Genomic DNA, 17,457 nt, shown 5'->3' with positions numbered 1-17,457 from the left:
ATTCGGAGTTTCCCCCTGCACTCAATCCAGGCCCATATGAGGACGCCCCTGACTTGGCTCATTCCGATTCTAGAATAGCCTCCTCCTCCCTCTTCTTCTTTTCCTTTCTTTTCTTCTAGGTTCATCTCTTCTTAGGTGCCAACCTGTCACTGTTGACAGGCAGCGGTTGGGTTAGGGTGGGAGGGGGGTGAGGGAGTTTTCTTGAGTTGGTAAGCAAGCTCTATGCCATAAGTCAATTTGCAGGTTCAAGTCCCAGACGGGAAAGTAACTGGATATGTACAATGGCTTCATCAAAAGCATGGGACAGTGCACAATACTTAATTATAAGTGGTTCTGTTCATGTGACATTGAAAATGCTCAAAAAGAATTTTGAGGAAAAAAAAGCTAGGTACTTGTTTTTTCTTCTAAAGACAGCGATACCTTTTTTTCTAGATAGCACCTTTAGAACCGATGTTCAAGCCCTTGTACTCCCTCATCTGGATGATGGTAACAGCTGCTCCAGAAGCTCCCAGACTCTACACTGGCAACCCTTAAGAGCATCTTAAACATCAGAGCACGTCTCATCACCCCCATTATGATGCGAGCTCCATTGGCTCCCCATTGTCAGCCCGCACCATCTTCAAAACCACCTGCATCATTTACAAAGCCACCATGACCAGCACCCCCGCTTAATTCGCAGACAAAATGGACATCTCTGGTGGTTTCCAGCACACTCACAGCCAGGACACCATCAGACAGAAGAACAAGAAGTGTAAAAAAGGAAAAAACAAAGCAACAGGCTTTTTACATCTATGCACCCGGAATCTAGAACACTGCTGTATCCATCAGCAACCACCCATGCCCCCAAATGCAGATCCAATTTAGAAAAGATCCTAAATGCACTTCTTTAAAAACATTACATCACAATGCATTAGCAGTCCACACCAGCTACTTCTTCTTGCCCTGTCGCATATTGGAGAGGCAGCCTCTGATAAAACTAAATAAATGCCCAAAACTAAAACCATGCATTCCCTTTTTCGTAGGGAACATAATTGAAATCTGCTTAAATGAATCTTGTGTCATCTAGTAACAAGAAATATCCCAATGATTTACCTTCACAGTCACAGGCTCAATAACGTTAGTACATTTCAAGTTGTTCATGCTGGCACCTGACCAAATGCTCCAATGATGGATGGGCACAAGTGCAAAAAGTAATTAAATGCATTCTACTTTCTTAAAATTTTAACAAATTAATACCACGGGGTAGATTCAATGTGGTAAATATAATTAAAAGAGTAACAAGAAAGAGAACTTATCTTTTTTTTTTATTATTCATAGGATAATGGATAGTGGAAAGTCAATATACATACCGGACTCCCTCAAAATATTATGAGCTTCAAAATCAGCCTGACGTAACGTACTGAGGACTCCAGTTGTCAGGAAAGTGGGAGTAACATCAGTGGGAGGTTCTTTGACTTGTGGACCAAAGACATAGACAACTCTATTAAAAGAAATAAAAAAAATGCTAATTTGTATTTTTTTTCCTTAATGTAAAATCTCTAATAGGTTTAGCATTAGACAAAATCTTTTGACTGGAACTAAAAAGGTTGGTCCGTACCTTCATGTAACGCAGGAATTAAGTGGGATTACCTATCTGACCCGCTTTAGCTTGTTTGTTAATAAAATGTTAATATAACCCAATGTACAACACGTATATTAAAAATGTTAAATACGACTGGAATTAAAGGTTACACACTCCTAGGCGCTTTACTTGCTCTACTTAAAAATGGCATTTTAAACAACTAAGCCAAAGCCACACATGCACATAGAAATAGGTTGAGGGAATCAAACGAGATAAAGCACTAGGAAACAGGAAGGCACACATATTAAGGGGTATGTTTCTCTTAAAAAAATGAGACTTGGATGTTTTGAAAGCACTTGGATTAAACAGGAATGCTTTACGACACTGGATACCAAAGAGGAAACGTCATTTTTTTGCATGCGTTTGGGGTCAAACGTAAGGTTGTGTAAGGTGACAGCTTATTTCTTTGGTTTAACGTAGGTGAACCACCTTCTTAACCTTCCCTTCCCCACCCTGTGTCACTATGCTTGCACTGTAGACTGATGCAGTGTAAACATTTCTCTTCTTAATTCGTTAAATACGGATTTATATTTTTTTTAAAAAGGCTAATTACTTACCTGCAACAACAGATCCGTAAATAGTGTTCTTTCAATCAATTAAATACATTTTTTCACGTACGTGCTAGATCCCAGATCAACTTCGAAACTGAGCGCAACGTCTCAAGTATTCTCAACTGGGGTGTGTATACACAGTTGTTATTCTGTTATGCAGAGCTGAGAATATTTACATCTATTTTTGAGGTGGAAATGTTTTCAAACCATGTCGACCGTGAAACTCTGGAAAAAGTCACGGAGAAATAATCGTGTGCAGTTGCCCACTACTACAATTGGGGTTCCCCCCTCCGCCACCAACACCCCCTCCACCTCTACCCCTCTCCCACCCTTTACCCCTCTCCCACCGAACCAGCACCCCATTGTTCCGACTAGCTTTTCAGAACAACCAACCTCACCGGACAGCACCCCAACACAACATAACTCTCTCCCAACCCATCACCCCCCTGACTCTCTCCCAACCCATCACCCCCCTCACTCTTCTCACCGCCGCTACTCCTAGCCCCCACTCTTTCCTCGACCTCTCCCCCCCCCCACTCTTTGCACTCCCACCACTCCTAGCCCTCTCCCACCCTTTACCCCTCTCCCACCGAACCAGCACCCCATTGTTCCGACTAGCTTCCCAGAACAACCAACCTCACCGGACAGCACCCAACACAACATGACTCTCTCCCAACCAATCACCCCCCCACTCTTCTCACTGCCGCCTCTCCTAGCCCTCACTCTTTCCTCGACTCCCCCCCCCACTCTTTGCACTCCCACCACTCCTAGCCCTCTCCCCACCCCCAGCCTTTCCCCCCCATTCTCACTCCCTTCTACCACACTGTCACCCCCCGCAACGCCCAGCCTCCAAACGTCCCGCAATTGCCTCACTCCCCCTATCAGACACCCCCACATTCACCCCCCCAGCGTCTCCACTCACTCGAACAGTAACACACCCACTAACACTCCCATCTCCTACTCCATCCACAGACACTAGCTCTCCTTCAATCCCCACCCCCAAACCCCTACCCAACGCCACGCTGGACACTGTCATGTCCACCCTCCTCCAATTGAGAGAAGAATTCCACACCCTCAAAGAGTTTCTCTTCACACGCCCCGGACACCCCCTTCCAACCGCCACCTCTCGACCTAACAACTTAGCCCCCTTTACCCGTTCTCGACCTAACAACTTAGTCCCTTCACACCGATCTCGACCTAACAACCTAGCCCCCTCACACCCTACGCACCCCCCACAGTGGACCACTATCCCCTCTCGCAATACCTCCAACCGCCCTCGACGCACCATCAGGTCTCTGTCGGACCTCGACATACTCACCCTACTCCGCACATATGTCTCAGCTCGCCAGAACCCCATAACCACCACACACCTGTCCATTCCTACGATTCTATCTAACCCTCTCAGGCACCCCACGCATAACAACAGAGGCTCTGTCCCCAACAACCTCACAAAAGTCCCCCTCACTCAAGATCACCCACCCACCCTCTGCACCCCCAGACTCAAATGCACACTTCTCAACTGTAGATCGGCCCAAAGACACTCCTCGGAGGTCGCTGATCTCATCATCTCTTTGAACCTTGACCTAGCCATCCTAACTGAAACATGGCTAAATGAATCTTCCACTCATATCATGGATATCCTAGTCCCTCCCAACTACTGCATCATTAGACTTGACAGACCCAGGAAGACAGGCGGTGGAATCGCATGCATTTACAAGAACAACCTTTCAATTAATAAAGTCTACGCCCCCCCTCTTACCACCTGTGAATACATCTGCCTTGATGTCATCAGTGAAAACAAACATGCTTGTTCACTACACATCATCTACCACCCACCTGGGGACAACCTCACCTTCTCCCAACAACTCATGGACACAATCTCAATCAACTCAGGACGGCAAAACACACAAATTTACCTTGGAGACTACAAACTTCACTGGAATGATGGTAGTGACGCAGTGGTCAATAGCCTCAAAATCTACCTTAGCGCCTCTGACCTCACCCAAATATGCAACAGCCCGACCCATGACAAAGGCTCTATCCTCAACCTCATCATCTCCAAAGAAGGCACTATTCAACTTGAATCAATCCAACCCTGTGACTGGTCTGATCACCATACTGTCACTTTCTACATCAATGAAAAAGTTAAACGTATCCCGGTCCAATTCTCCAAGCCCAAAGTTTGGAAAAGAGACCTGAAGAAACTCAAGCCAAGCTCTGTACCCCCTAACAGCTGCAATCTCCTACTTCCCCCTTCCGACGTTACTGACGTTCAGTGCCTAACGGACCACTATCTCAAAGCTATGACCTCAATAATCAATGAGGCTGCGCCGATGCGACTGAAAAGAGACACTACCAAGATCTCTAACCCTTGGTACAACGGGAGTCTCAATGAAGACGGACGGGCCATGCGAATGGCAGAGCGCACCTGGAGATCTGTTCCCTCGGCACTGCACTTAAAAATTCTGAAGAAAAAGAGAATCGCATACTTCAGGAAAATAAAACGCTCAAAGTCGGATTTCTTCAGACTCCAGCTCGACCAAGCAAAAAACCGTCCAAGAAAATTGTTCGAGCTAATTCGATCCCAATCCAAGGAACAACCCCAAGCAGTCGACACTTTGAGCAATGCACCTTCCTGTGAAGACTTCTCTGCTTTCTTTAAACAAAAAACTGACAACATAAGGAGCGATCTCCTCACTGACGCAAACCTCTACTCCAAACACCACTGCATAACACCCAATGAACCAAAAAATAATGCAACATGGTCATCCTTGGACACGTACTCTGAAGAAGAAATTGACAATCTACTCAGCACCCGGAAACCTTCCAATCACCTCAATGACCCTCTTCCTGCTAACGCGGTAAAAGACTTCACCCTGCTGATCCTCCCACTCTGGACTAAAATTATCAATAGTTCACTTCAGTAAGGAATCATACCTGACTCCCTCAAAGTTGGACAAGTTACACCTTTACTAAAGAAACCAACAGCAGACCCCACTGATCTAAACAACTACCGTCCTATCACCAACATCCCCTCTCTCGCCAAACTGTAGGAAAAATGCGTTCAACTACAATTGACAAAGCACATAGAACAGTTAAATCTCCTCAACCCTCATCAATCAGGCTTCCGAGCAGGGCACAGTACCGAAACAGCTATGACTCACATAATTGACGACGCCCTCCAAATCTTAGATCACAATGACTCCTGCCTCCTTATCCTTCTTGATCTCTCTTCAGCATTCGACACTGTGAAACATGAGAACCTACTCGAACTATTAAAAACAAGGATGGGTCTCTCCGGGACTGTTCTCCAGTGGTTCACCTCTTTTCTTCACAACAGGTCTCAGAAATTCAAGAGCAACAACTTGATGTCCTCCCCCGTACCTGTATCGTTAGGTGTCCCCCAAGGATCCTGCTTATCCCCTACTTTGTTCAACTTAGTTATGGAACCTCTCACCACCTTGCTACAAGCATCCAATGTACACTTCCACATGTACGCCGATGACACTCAACTGTATCTCAAACTACAATCCCCCGAAGACATCATGCGTCTGAACTCAACGATCAGAAGCACCCAATCCTGGCTGGCCGATAACCTCCTAAAACTCAATGCTATGAAAACTGAGTTCCTTCTGATCTCACCTCCCGCGAAAATCTCTACCACTCAAACTTGGCTTAAACACCTAACTGCACTCAATGTCCAACCGACCATCGTGGACTCAGCAAAATCTCTAGGCATAACACTTGACGCCAATCTCAGCATGCAACAGCATATCAGCAAGGCAACTAAGGGAGCAAACTTCCAAATAAATACCTTGAGGAAACTTAAACCCTTCCTCCCAGTCAAAGACTTCCAAACTGCAGTACAAGTGCTAATCATCCCCCGCATAGACTACGGCAGCATCGCCCTCTGCAGCCTCCCCCTAACTACAAATGCACCCCTGAGAGCCTCACTAACCGCGGCAGCGAGACTCATCACTGGATCAAAAAAACATTCACATATCTCCCCTGATTTCAAATCCCTGAACTGGCTGCCTTTTGAAGCCAGAATTCATCTGAAAATTGCCTGCTTGACACACAGGGCTATCCGCCTGAACTCACCTGGCTACCTCACTCAGAAACTGACAATCTCAGGCGGCTCGAGATCCACCAGAAGCACAAAGAATCTTCTGCTGAAACCTCAAAGATTCCGGAAGGAAAGAACTTACAAACGCTCCTTCTTAGGAATGGCGCCTAGGATCTGGAACTCACTCCCTCCTGAAACCAGGCTCATCCCCTCCACTTTTCTTTTTAAGAAAGAAGTTAAAGCTATCCTCATGGCTAAATACACCTGAACTGCTACTCTTGATCTCTTAAGACTCTGCGTCGATCTGTACTCGTGCCTGATCCATTTGCACAGTTGTTTTTACCTGTATTACCGACCCTACCCGATTGTTTTTACTCCCTCCTATCTGTATTTTATGCTCCCTCTGGTACCCACCCACCCTGCCTATGTAAAGCGCTCTGTTATCTGCAAAGATCTTGTTCGCGCTATATAAAACTTTCAAAATAAATAAATGAAGTTTTTTTGAAGCATTGCAAATGAAATTATGTTCGCTGTCTGCAGTAACGAGGAACAGATTAGGAATTATTCTATCATTGTAATCAATTGATAAGTAATTGGCGTAAAGTAAAAGACAATGCCTAAGTAACTGCAACATGCTTGTTTTGAATTTCAATCACTCCAAGAAAGAGGAAGATTTATGCAAGTGACCTGTAAACGACCCCAGGGAAGGTGGGTGATGTCAATCAGAGGCGCAACTAGAGGCAAATTTCCTGGGGGAGAACAAATTTCGAGGGGGGGGAAGGGGCTGAAACTTTAATCAGCGGGCAGAGTGGAGCTACGGGGGCTCTTCGAAGGGGTGAAACAACTGCAAGGCCTGATTAACAGGGGGGGGGGGGGGCTAAAGCCCGGTGAATCCAATGGGTATTGCGCGCCTGATGTCAATGCATGGTTTGAGAACAGTGGAGCTGGAGGTGCGCAAACAACGAGTGTCTCTGCTCTTTCCGCGATTGTGGCCTCACTTCCCTTGATAAAAGGCCACTGGTGTGTGAGTTGTTTGTGGGATGCTAAATGTACATAGCTATTTTAGAGGTCTTTCGAAAGCTCAACAATTACCCGGAGGTGTCTAGGCGCTAAACCGCAGTACAGAGTTGTATACATTTTTTTAAAACTCGAAATACCTCCAAAGATGTTTGATTTTGATTATCTCTACCTCTAGCTTCTTTATCTTAAATCCATGCTAAGCACACCCCGCCAATAAGCCTCATCCAGGGATTGCTGAATGTCTCCGAGCAATTGATCATGGAAAACGTCTTGTTCAAAGTGATTATTTCTTTGTTATAACAATATAATCTGAGCATTTGTTTGGAAGTCATTGCAGTGGGCAAACCGAGATCAGCTGCAGCCTTGATTCTAGGGTGAAATCCTGAATAAAGTTCTTTCGGGAACTATGTGCCATACATGTTGTTACATTAATGCAGCTGTTTTTGTGCATAATGCTAGTTTGTTCTTTTTATTCAGTTATTAGTCCCAATAGCATTACAACTTTTGCTTTCTTGTTTAATTGACCTGAAATTTGTTAAGAAGCTCGACACAATCAATTTCTTGAAAAAGTGTCTTAAACCGGAACTGGAGGAAACCTTGGAGTTGAACGGGACGTCACTGACAAACTGCTGCAGTGGCGCCTAAGAGGGTTGCAAATGAAATGTCACAGCTTCGCTGAGTGCAGAAGTGATAAACACCACACGTGGAGATTCCAGTAATAAAAACCTCACAGCCTCAGTTTTCTGCTGTGAAATATACGGTTAGTGGATGGTTTATAGCGGTGATTTCCAGGGGCGGCTGGTGACATTTGAAAGTAAACTAATTTGCATATTGCACCGCATTGAGCGAGCGAGCCCGAACCACCTTGCATCCATCCATACATTATTCATGCATCAACCCATCCACCCAACCACCCATCCTGCATCCACCCATCATGCATGCATGCATGCATGCATCCATCCATACATCATTCATGCATCCACCCATCCTGCATCCATACATCATTCATTCATGCATCCACCCATCCATCCATCCATCCATCCATCCATCCATCCATCCATCCATCCACCCACCCATCCATCCATCCTGCATCCATACATCATTCATTCATGCAAAACATGTATTTATTCAACACCAATTTCACACCTTAGTCGGAACATCATTTTTATTTGTTTTTTAAAACATCTATTTATTTAACACCAAAGTCATGTATACATTTTTATGGCTCGATAAGAGGCTCGAACCTGGTTTCACAGCACCAAAGTTGGCCGCGCTAACAGTCAGACCACATCCTCTCCCCTTAGGTGTGGCCCTGCAGTTTTGGTACGTATTCAAACCAAAATCATGTATACATTTTTACAACTTCGTCCCGTGAAATAAACGGGTGACCTGGAATAGACTCACACATTTCTGCAGCAGATGCTTTAACACACTGAACTATCTCAAGTCATTTGAGCTTGCGGAGTTAATGTGTGTCTGAAAGAGAAAAGAGAACGGTGCCAAGGAAGTGCGTCTAGGTCCAAAATAACTGTCTATTCGCGACTGGTCAAATTTCTACGCAGACGACCTTTGACATATGTACTTGGTCAAAAGCAATATATTAAATTGCATTTGCTTACAGATTAGACTATTGATTAAAGAAACAACTAATTCTGCGTCCAGCACTCCTTGCAGGACCCGGGCTATAATATTGACCAGCCAATCCTGGCGCTGTGTGCAGCGCCGGGATTGGCTGGGGGGGCACCATGACTGCTCGCCCAGTCGCCCTGTGCAACCCGGGGGCTGCGGCCCGCCCCCTGGTCCTCTCTCTAAGGGGAGCTGCACAGGGGAAACAATCTGCGCATGCGCGGGCTAGTTTGTGCCCAAAAATCCACTTGCGCAGCTGCAGCAGGCCCAGCCCCCCCCCCCCCCCCCCCCCTCCCCTCTCCCTTTCCCCGGCGCACTCGGAAAAGTCGGGTGTCTCCCGGATTCCCGGCCGGCGGGTAGTGAGATTATTTTAATATTTTCATTTGTATTTTAGTGACGACGCGGTGGGTCCATGGGGCTTAGTGGGGCTATGCCCGGACGCCCCAATGGACGCACCGCGCCTGGTGATTTCATCTCCTGGGATGTTGAAGTGACGTAGCAGCTTGAATGAATGTGTGACAGTGAAGGGGGAATTAGATATTAATGTGATAGCCACAAGGCGATTCAGCTGTGCAGCGTAAATACACCAAGTGAGGTAGCTGGAGGGGGCAAGCAGCAATGCAACAGGGTGCTGCAGTTAAAGTACAAAACACATACAATCAACAACACAGACGGCCTGCAAACACAAGCACTGCTGCAACTAAAAAGAACGAGCCTGGCTCGAACTTTCAGTGGCTCGTCCACCTATAATGAGAGGCCATCCTAAAAGTCGAACCCAAGTCTTTTTATCCGTTATGCTTGATATTAAAGTTGTGTTTAGTTTAAAAATGTTGATTTTTTTCCTTTAACCCTGGTAGCATCACAATTATTCCTGAAGTTAAACACACACTTCCCAGCGCATTCCTTACCACTCTGAGCCTCCCCTGTAGGACTGCCTGGAAGTGATTTTGGAGCACCGAGCGCAATTTATCAGAGACAAAAAAGCATTGAAGAATAAAATAACGCCTCTCTGGCGTCTCCAGAACTGGGCGATTTAAAGAGTCTATAGGGTAATATCAACTCCAGGCAAAATAAGCAAAGCAAGTGATAGTGACTAATGGCACCGGAATCAAAATTACTGATTAATATGCAGCGCTTCCTACTGCATGGGCTGTGTGCCAGTCACCCGGACGCAGAGCGAAGACAAACAGTAATAAAAACATTACAAAACTGCAAACCTGAAACAAAAGACTTAAATGAAGATCTCATGCGAAGCATGCAGCCAAGGAACTGCAGTTTAAACTACTTTCCTCTAACATCTGTACAGCGCTTGACACGTAATGTGCACCGTCAAACTCACCGCCTCTAGGTGCTTGGGGCCAGTGAGAGCATAGGATGCAGGAGTGACAAACGAGATGCGCCTTGAAACCTCCAACGCAACAACGCTCAGACAGAAGCAATGTGTGCGTAAAACGCCTTAAAACCCAGGGTTCACACTTGCCATTCCATGCTATGCGTCTGGCTTCTCCCACTACATAATTAAGATTAGAGGCATACGATCACATTAGTACTGTGAAAATGCACATTAGTATCCAACCTACACGTCTATGTATCGCACCAGAGGTCTGCGCGGATTCCTGCTATCCATCTGCAGCACTCTGAGAACCAGCCCCCCGCCCCCGACCAGGCTTCCTGTGTTAAACAGGGCCCGAAGTGCTAATCTGTTTCCCTGCAGTGTGGCTGTTGACCCAGTGTCTGCCAGCAGACACTGGGAGGGAGAGCCCTGCCGGGGTGGGTGGGGGGAGAGCTGCCCTCCTGTGCCCCCTGCGCCTCCGCTCTCCGTGCCTGCTTCACAGCTGTGGTGAAGAATGTTCTTATCTGCTTGTTAAAATAAACAAGCAGATAAGAAAAGTTCTTTACCACAGTCGTAAAGCAGGCCACGGTGTACGGAGGGGCTGTCCGAAAAACGGACAGGGTGCTCCTTTCCATTGGAAAGCCAGTGTTTACAATAAACGCTGACGCTACCCAATGGAAAGGAGGGGCGGGACTTAGAGTACCCTTTTTCTAACAAAATCTCTCGCAGAGGCGTGGCAGCTTCGCTGGTCTGCCCACGCCTCTGCAGACTTAAAAATGTATCACCAAAAAGGGTTTACAATATACAGGGCGGACGTAATATGGAATCTACCGCTAGAAGTCTTTTTCAGATCAGTTGTATCTTAAAAAATAAAACATTCAAAAATATAGGGTGGCCCTATTTTTTTGCCCTGGGTTAAGCCCTCAAGGCAGCACTTTTTCCAATTAAAAATTACCAGCTTTCAACCCTTCCTAAACATAATTGGGGAATTTAGACCTTTCCCCGAAATATTCCAGGACTAGAACCAGCTGGTTTTCTCCTCAAAGGAAAAACAAGCATTTGCAATGCAATAGGTCTCAAATTAATTAAGTTTGAGCTAATGGCATTGCTAAATATTGCAACACCAATTGCAACAAAAGTCTATAAATTGTAGGCCAAAAAAATGAGTGTTTATTTTCGTAGCAATGGTGGCATGCTGCGCTTTAGATGAATATGTTTAAAAGTAAAGTGCGCCATACTGCGGTTGCTACAATATTTAATTGTGGATGCTTAACAATTGATGTGTGCACTGATTGCTTGTGGTGTGTTTGCCTGTAGAAATTGTGCACTGATGGCTGGTGGTGTGTGTGCCTGGTGGAAGCGTGCACTGCCGGCTGGTGGTGTGTGTGCCTGGTGGAAGCGTGCACTGCCGGCTGGTGGTAGGTGTGCCTGCTGAAAGTTTGCACTACCGGCTGGTGGTGTGTGTACCTCTGGAAAAGTGTGCACTGACGGCTGGTGGTGTGTGTGTGTGCCTGGTGAAAGCGTGCACTGACGGCTGGTGGTGAGTGTGTGCCTGGTGAAAGCGTGCACAGACGGCTGGTGGTGTGTGTGCCTGGTGAAAGCGTGCACTGACGTCTGGTGGTGTGTGCCTGGTGAAAGCGTGCACTGACGTCTGGTGGTGTGTGCCTGGTGGAAGCGTGCACCGACGGTGTTTGTGCCCAGTAAAAGCGTGCACTAACGGCTGGTGGTGTTTGTGCCCAGTAAAAGCGTGCACTAACGTCTGGTGGTGTTTGTGCTCGATGAAAGCGTGCACTGACGACTGATGGTGTCTGTGCCTGGTGAAAGGTTGCACTGAAAGTGTGGTTGTGTGTGGGTGTGTGGTTGTGCGTGTGTGGTTGTGTGTGTGTGGTTGTATGTGTGTGTGGTTGTGTGTGTGTGTGTGGTTGTGTGGTTTTGTGTTGTGTGTGTGTGGTTGGTTGTGTGTGTGGTTGTGTTTGTGGTTGTGTGTGTGGTTGCGTGTGTGCGCTTGTGGTTGTGTGTGTTGAGTGATTGGTTGTGTGTGGTTGTGGTGTGTAACACGCACGCAAGAAGAGACAGGAGGATATGCGCAAACAATGGCAAAAAAATGCCAAGAGCTAAAAGTTTTTTAAATGCGATACCTATTGTATTGCATTTACAAGAGTGTGAGCTAATTTTCCATGTGGAGGGGAGGGTTAAAATTGAGCATTTGGCCGGTCTGTATCTAGTGTTTGCCGTGGGCAGTTCTTCTGTTGCTGTTCAGTAGATGCTATGGGACGTGCTTTGTGTACTGAACACAAAGAACCCTCCCTGAAGCGAGGTGCATTTTGTCTGCATTGTGTGATAATTAGGGGCAGGGCCTTAAGTGTGCCAGGTCCTGCGGGTGCTCAGCACTGGCAGTTCTAAAAAGCAGGTGCTGAGACAGGGCTCTCTATTTTTGCCCTCACCCTCAGAGTTAAAAAAAATACTCTTAACTCAGCAGCAGTGCCACCCTTCACTGCCTTTGATGTAACTTTAAAGAGACTCGTTGTAGGTCTTTCACAGTCTCATCTTTTCAGAACGGAAGCATTTTCAATAGTCTATACAACGAAGCCACAGTTGTTGCTTATTTATCTTATGCATCTAATAGCTATTGAGAAAGCCAATAGCCCTGGCTTGTTGTAGGTGTAAAGTTACTTGTTGTGATCTACATTTGGAAGCAACGACCCAAGCAGCAAAATACCATTCCAGCGAGACACTATGATAAGCACAGATTTTTAGCTTGTGTTTTTTTTTTGAGCTAGTCCCTTAATTACATTGTCCACGCCCCTTTGAGAGCCGCCACCCCCAGTCTTTGATCTACATCTATAAATAAGTGCCTGGAGGCTTCAAGAGCTTTGTAGCGCACGTTTAATGTTACTGGTGCATACTATAGCAAACAGTAACGTAATGTCCGCTCTGTATTTAACGTAAAAACACAGCATTAATTATTGATACACAAACTCACGTGTGAAGATTGCTACTGCGGATAGATGGCAAAACTTGCATATGGGTGGGGGCTTCCTCAGTGTTTTATTGGCAGTTTAAACACAGCTTATGTGAAGCGACACACCCAAATGGAAGAGCCTACAGAAGTCGAGCAGGGGCAGCGTGGAGTCCGGGCGTGCGCACATCTCAGGCCCGAGGGTCAGTTGGGGGAGAGGGGGGTGGAGAGGGGGTTAAAAGGACAATAAAGATGGTAACGGGCGAGAAGGGAAACTTGGTGGAAGAGAAGGAGGAGGAGAAAGGAGGATATGGGGGGGTCTAACGTGAGAGGGGGAGCAGACAAGGAGGGGGTGTAAGAGGACTGCGAGCGAGATGTAAATATGTGATGGCAGAAATTTGTGCCTGGGGCATGTGAGAGGAGATCTAAGAGGTTGAAGAATACATATAGTAGATTGCAAAGTATCCCATACGCTGCGAATCACGTAGTGGTAAGCGCATAGAGGCGAACCAATTCTGAATGTGCGCTACACAAAAGTAAAAGAAGGGCAAATTTAACGATAGTTTTGGTTTTTACTCACAATTGGTGTATGCTAGCGAATGGCTTTACCTAACACCTAATCCCACAGACAACAGCGTGGGCTGAATAAGACTAAACTAGTCACTAGGCGTGCTTGGTATCCTCCAGTGAATGTATGGCTCTCTGATAGCATGCACATTGCATTTGAGTACACATCTTAAATAAGGCTTGTTGCAAAACCATAAAGTTGGTTGGAAAAAAAATTTTTTTATGAAAAGCTTGAGTTTTTTTTTAGTGCAACTGAACCATTTACGTGTAAATGCATGGACAAGTGTTAGATAAAATCCTATTACACTGTTAAGGTTTTGGGATGTTTATTCTTTCAACTGAATTAATTAGATTAACCCCCAGTTTAGCCTTGTGTGTTCTGCTTTTAAGTCGACGAAACGCTTCATTTGAGTTCAAAATAAAGTAGCCAAATAAATGTATAATTAGTAGCAAAACTATGAAAAGTAAAAATAGAACTCTAGTTTCCAGGGCTGCCACCCAGGTACTGTTTTCTGCCCTCCGCGAGTGGCTTGTGAGATGTTGGTAGTCTGCACCATGTGTGTGTCGCGCTGTGCCCTTCACTCTGTTCCTACACAGACCCATTCTGTGACTTTAACATTGTGAAAGAATGTTCCTGCCGGCTGCCTTAAAATTAGCATTAATCCCGTCTGGACTGTGAGCTCGTTAACTGCGTCAGAGTAGTTCCAGGGTGACATACTATATATTATTAATGTTTGAACTGAAAAAAAGGCAAACGTTCAGAAACTGAACCCGTTTCACTAATTATTACATAACCCATAAAAACAAATTTAGAGAACGTCACTGCGTGAAAATATGCAGTGCCAGGAAGTGAGGGACAAAGCTTCCAGCATTTGCGAAGTTGTGTATTAGCTGCAGGACGAGACACGCCTGGCCTTATCTTATTAATCTTCCCTCTGACTGCCCATACTAGTAAGCGCTGTGCTAAATATAAAGCACGGTGCCCGTATACAAGTTGTGTGCATCATAAAATAAATGTTTTTAAAAGCGGGCACCGTGCTTAATATCCGCGGTGACCAAATACATACAATTAAAGTGCGTGAGTAAAAACAAATTAAAAGCTGGCACAGTGCTGAATATGCGTGGCTTTTTTCTGAGTATCAGCGCCAAGATTTCTGCTTATGGTCTTTCATTCTAAAAGTTATGCGCATGACTGCCCGCGCTGCAGGAGTGAATGGGCTCTGCCAAGGGTAACAAGCTGTTCTCTCAGCAAAACCACGTCAATAGTACCAATAAGGAAAACAAGCGCAAAAGTCACGCAGGATACTTAAAAGCGGCCGCGAAATGCTCTCGGCATTGCGGGGGCGCATTCCTTTGAAGTGTGAAGCAGGGGGCGGGGGAGCGGATCCCTTTGAAGTGAAGCTCTCGGCATTGCTGTGGCGGGTCTGATGCAATTATACGAGGCAGGCAGCTCGGCGAGCAAATGGAAAGCGCGTGCACGGGCACATGCACTCGGAAATGGAAAGCGCGTGCACGGGCACATGCACTCGGCGCAATCCGCCTGGTTTAGCTTTCGTGTTTCACCTCTATGTCTCGACATCTGCAATGCCAGAGGCATTGGCAGAGGTCGAGACCTAAAAAGCATTACACTCAAGAGGGTGAGGTCAAATGCCCAACATTACCTTAGTTGAATATAGAGACAACTTTTGTTCTGCCCTCTTTTTCTATGATTTATTTTGGTTTGTATCGGTTTACAGGGTTTTAAAAAAATGGAAACAATTCGTAAATTCAGTGATACATACTGCATCGAAACAGTGAGGCATTCGAGGAGTTAAGTACAGTACTCTTTACAATTGCCACAGTGCATAGCAAGGCAGCATAATGAAAACTGTAGCCGCTTGTCAGTGGATAAGTTATCAACGATACATTCACATGAATAGAACAAAGCAGGGTGTACTTACTGCCCCACCTATGAGGCCAACAGCATGTACTACAGGGAGGGTGATGCAGGATTCTTATTACAAATAACACTACAATTAACAGAAACAAGCCCCCAACCTGTGACCCGTTCCCGCCACGGTTGGCCAGGTGAGCTTGTGAACATATTAAGTAACATATTCAGGCTTGAAACCTGTGTCGGTATGAGCAGGGAAGACAATTGCCTTGTGACCGCCATTTTGTACATTACAATCAGTACAGGCGTAACAGTGATAGGGCCTCTACAGATAACCATCCTTCTCCCGGATTCGTGCGTGGCAGGGCCTGCTTGCAGGTGCCCTTTGAGTGTGGCGGGATACCGCAACACAAGCAGCCCAATGTGCAACACCAGTCTGGGCACGCAGCTCACATTGTGGAAATGCCCAATTGGCTAGAAGTTAGTGTGGTATAGGCACGGTCCTCAGTGGCATTACATGTATGCCAAGTGGGTCAGAGCAGCGACATTCACTTCCAGTGGACAGGAGGGGAAGAAAGCCAGTCTTCCAGGTCGTATTTGTTGAATATTGTGGTCCACAGCAAGCTCACCAGAAGGTTTCCAGGGTATTGCCCTTCAATTGTGAGCATGTGGAGCTAGGACACACAAGACAGCAAGGGCACAACGATGGAGCAGTCTGTGTGTGGCCAAAGGTAGGTGGGGCTCTATGTGAGGGGGGCAACTATGCCTCCATGTGAGGATGGCATTCCAACTTGCCCCTAGTGCCAATTCATGAGGTCCTGAGACATATCGAATAGGAGGGAGGGCCCCCCCCCCCTGGTTGTGCAAAACTAGTTACGTCCGCATGGCCAGGCCTCTCAGGCAGGGGCCGTCCCTATCCAGTAGGCAACGGTAGGCAGCAGGGGGAGACGGCGACACGGGTCAGCACCACCCAGTCAGCCACACCCAGAAAGTAGAGGCCTCGCCAGCGCCCCTGACAATGAAGGAGCTAAACAGATGGCCATTCTCTGCGGCCAGGTCACAGAGTGGAAGCTGACCCCAACAGCAACAACCAACAGCGGGGAGAGGCGCAACCCCCCCAGTCAGCCATCTCCAGGCAGTAGGGGTCTTAACAATGTCTCTCATGCCCGCCAATCCCATGATGTGGGAACTGGCACCACATTCATGGCCCTCCGGATCATCCCCAAGGCAGGGATTGGCCGGTATGTCCTCCAGCAGCAAACAGGAACTGCCCAGTCAGTTAGTCAGGTGTACCGTGGCACCAGTGCTGCAGCGCTCCCGCCACCACTAGGGATGGTGTCCCATTAAGCTGTGGTGTCCAGCAACAGACCCATAGTGCAGTGTAGCCTCACCTCACATTATTGCAGGGGACAGAGCAACGGCTCCATCAATAACAGACAAGGCACTAATATCATTTAAACAGGCTGTTCATGCCGATGGCAGACAGGATGAGGGATATTTTTATGATAATTGGGGTTGCACAGCAGAGCCTTCCTAAAGCGCGTACACAATCTTGGCTATGTAAGCCTTGGTTCTTCCATCTTAAAGGTAGGAGGCCTATTAAGAATGTTTTTTAAGAAGTGGAGGGCTATCACAACTGTCCCCTGGGGTTAACTAATTGTGCTAGGTTACAATGCAAAGTTTTTAGATAAAAACCTTTTTGGTAAAGATGGCAATAGTGATGCAGCTGTAGTTAGTGGATTTAGAGGTGTTACAGAGGTTAGAAAAGGATACCATTATGAAGAGATGAGAAAAATAAGAGTTACACAATTGTTAGTGAAAAGAATTTGAGGAACCTGAAC

The 17,457-nt window shown here is 46.4% G+C and overlaps 1 protein-coding gene across 1 annotated transcript in view; it reads right to left on the bottom strand.

The window, feature by feature from the left end:
- The window catches only part of GMPS (guanosine monophosphate synthase), a 433,428-nt gene that overhangs the window by 53,685 nt on the left and 362,286 nt on the right, over positions 1-17,457 (bottom strand). The window contains exon 14 of the mRNA XM_086944124.1: positions 1,350-1,480. Coding sequence (XP_086800250.1) covers positions 1,350-1,480 — 131 coding nt within the window. The remainder of the gene's footprint in view (positions 1-1,349; positions 1,481-17,457) is intronic.

The sequence above is a fragment of the Lissotriton vulgaris genome, chromosome 11 (assembly GCF_964263255.1).
Source record: "Lissotriton vulgaris chromosome 11, aLisVul1.2, whole genome shotgun sequence".
Lineage (NCBI taxonomy): Eukaryota > Metazoa > Chordata > Amphibia > Caudata > Salamandridae > Lissotriton > Lissotriton vulgaris.
Note: the sequence above shows the minus strand (reverse complement) of the source record. Positions and strands in the feature narration are given on the sequence as shown.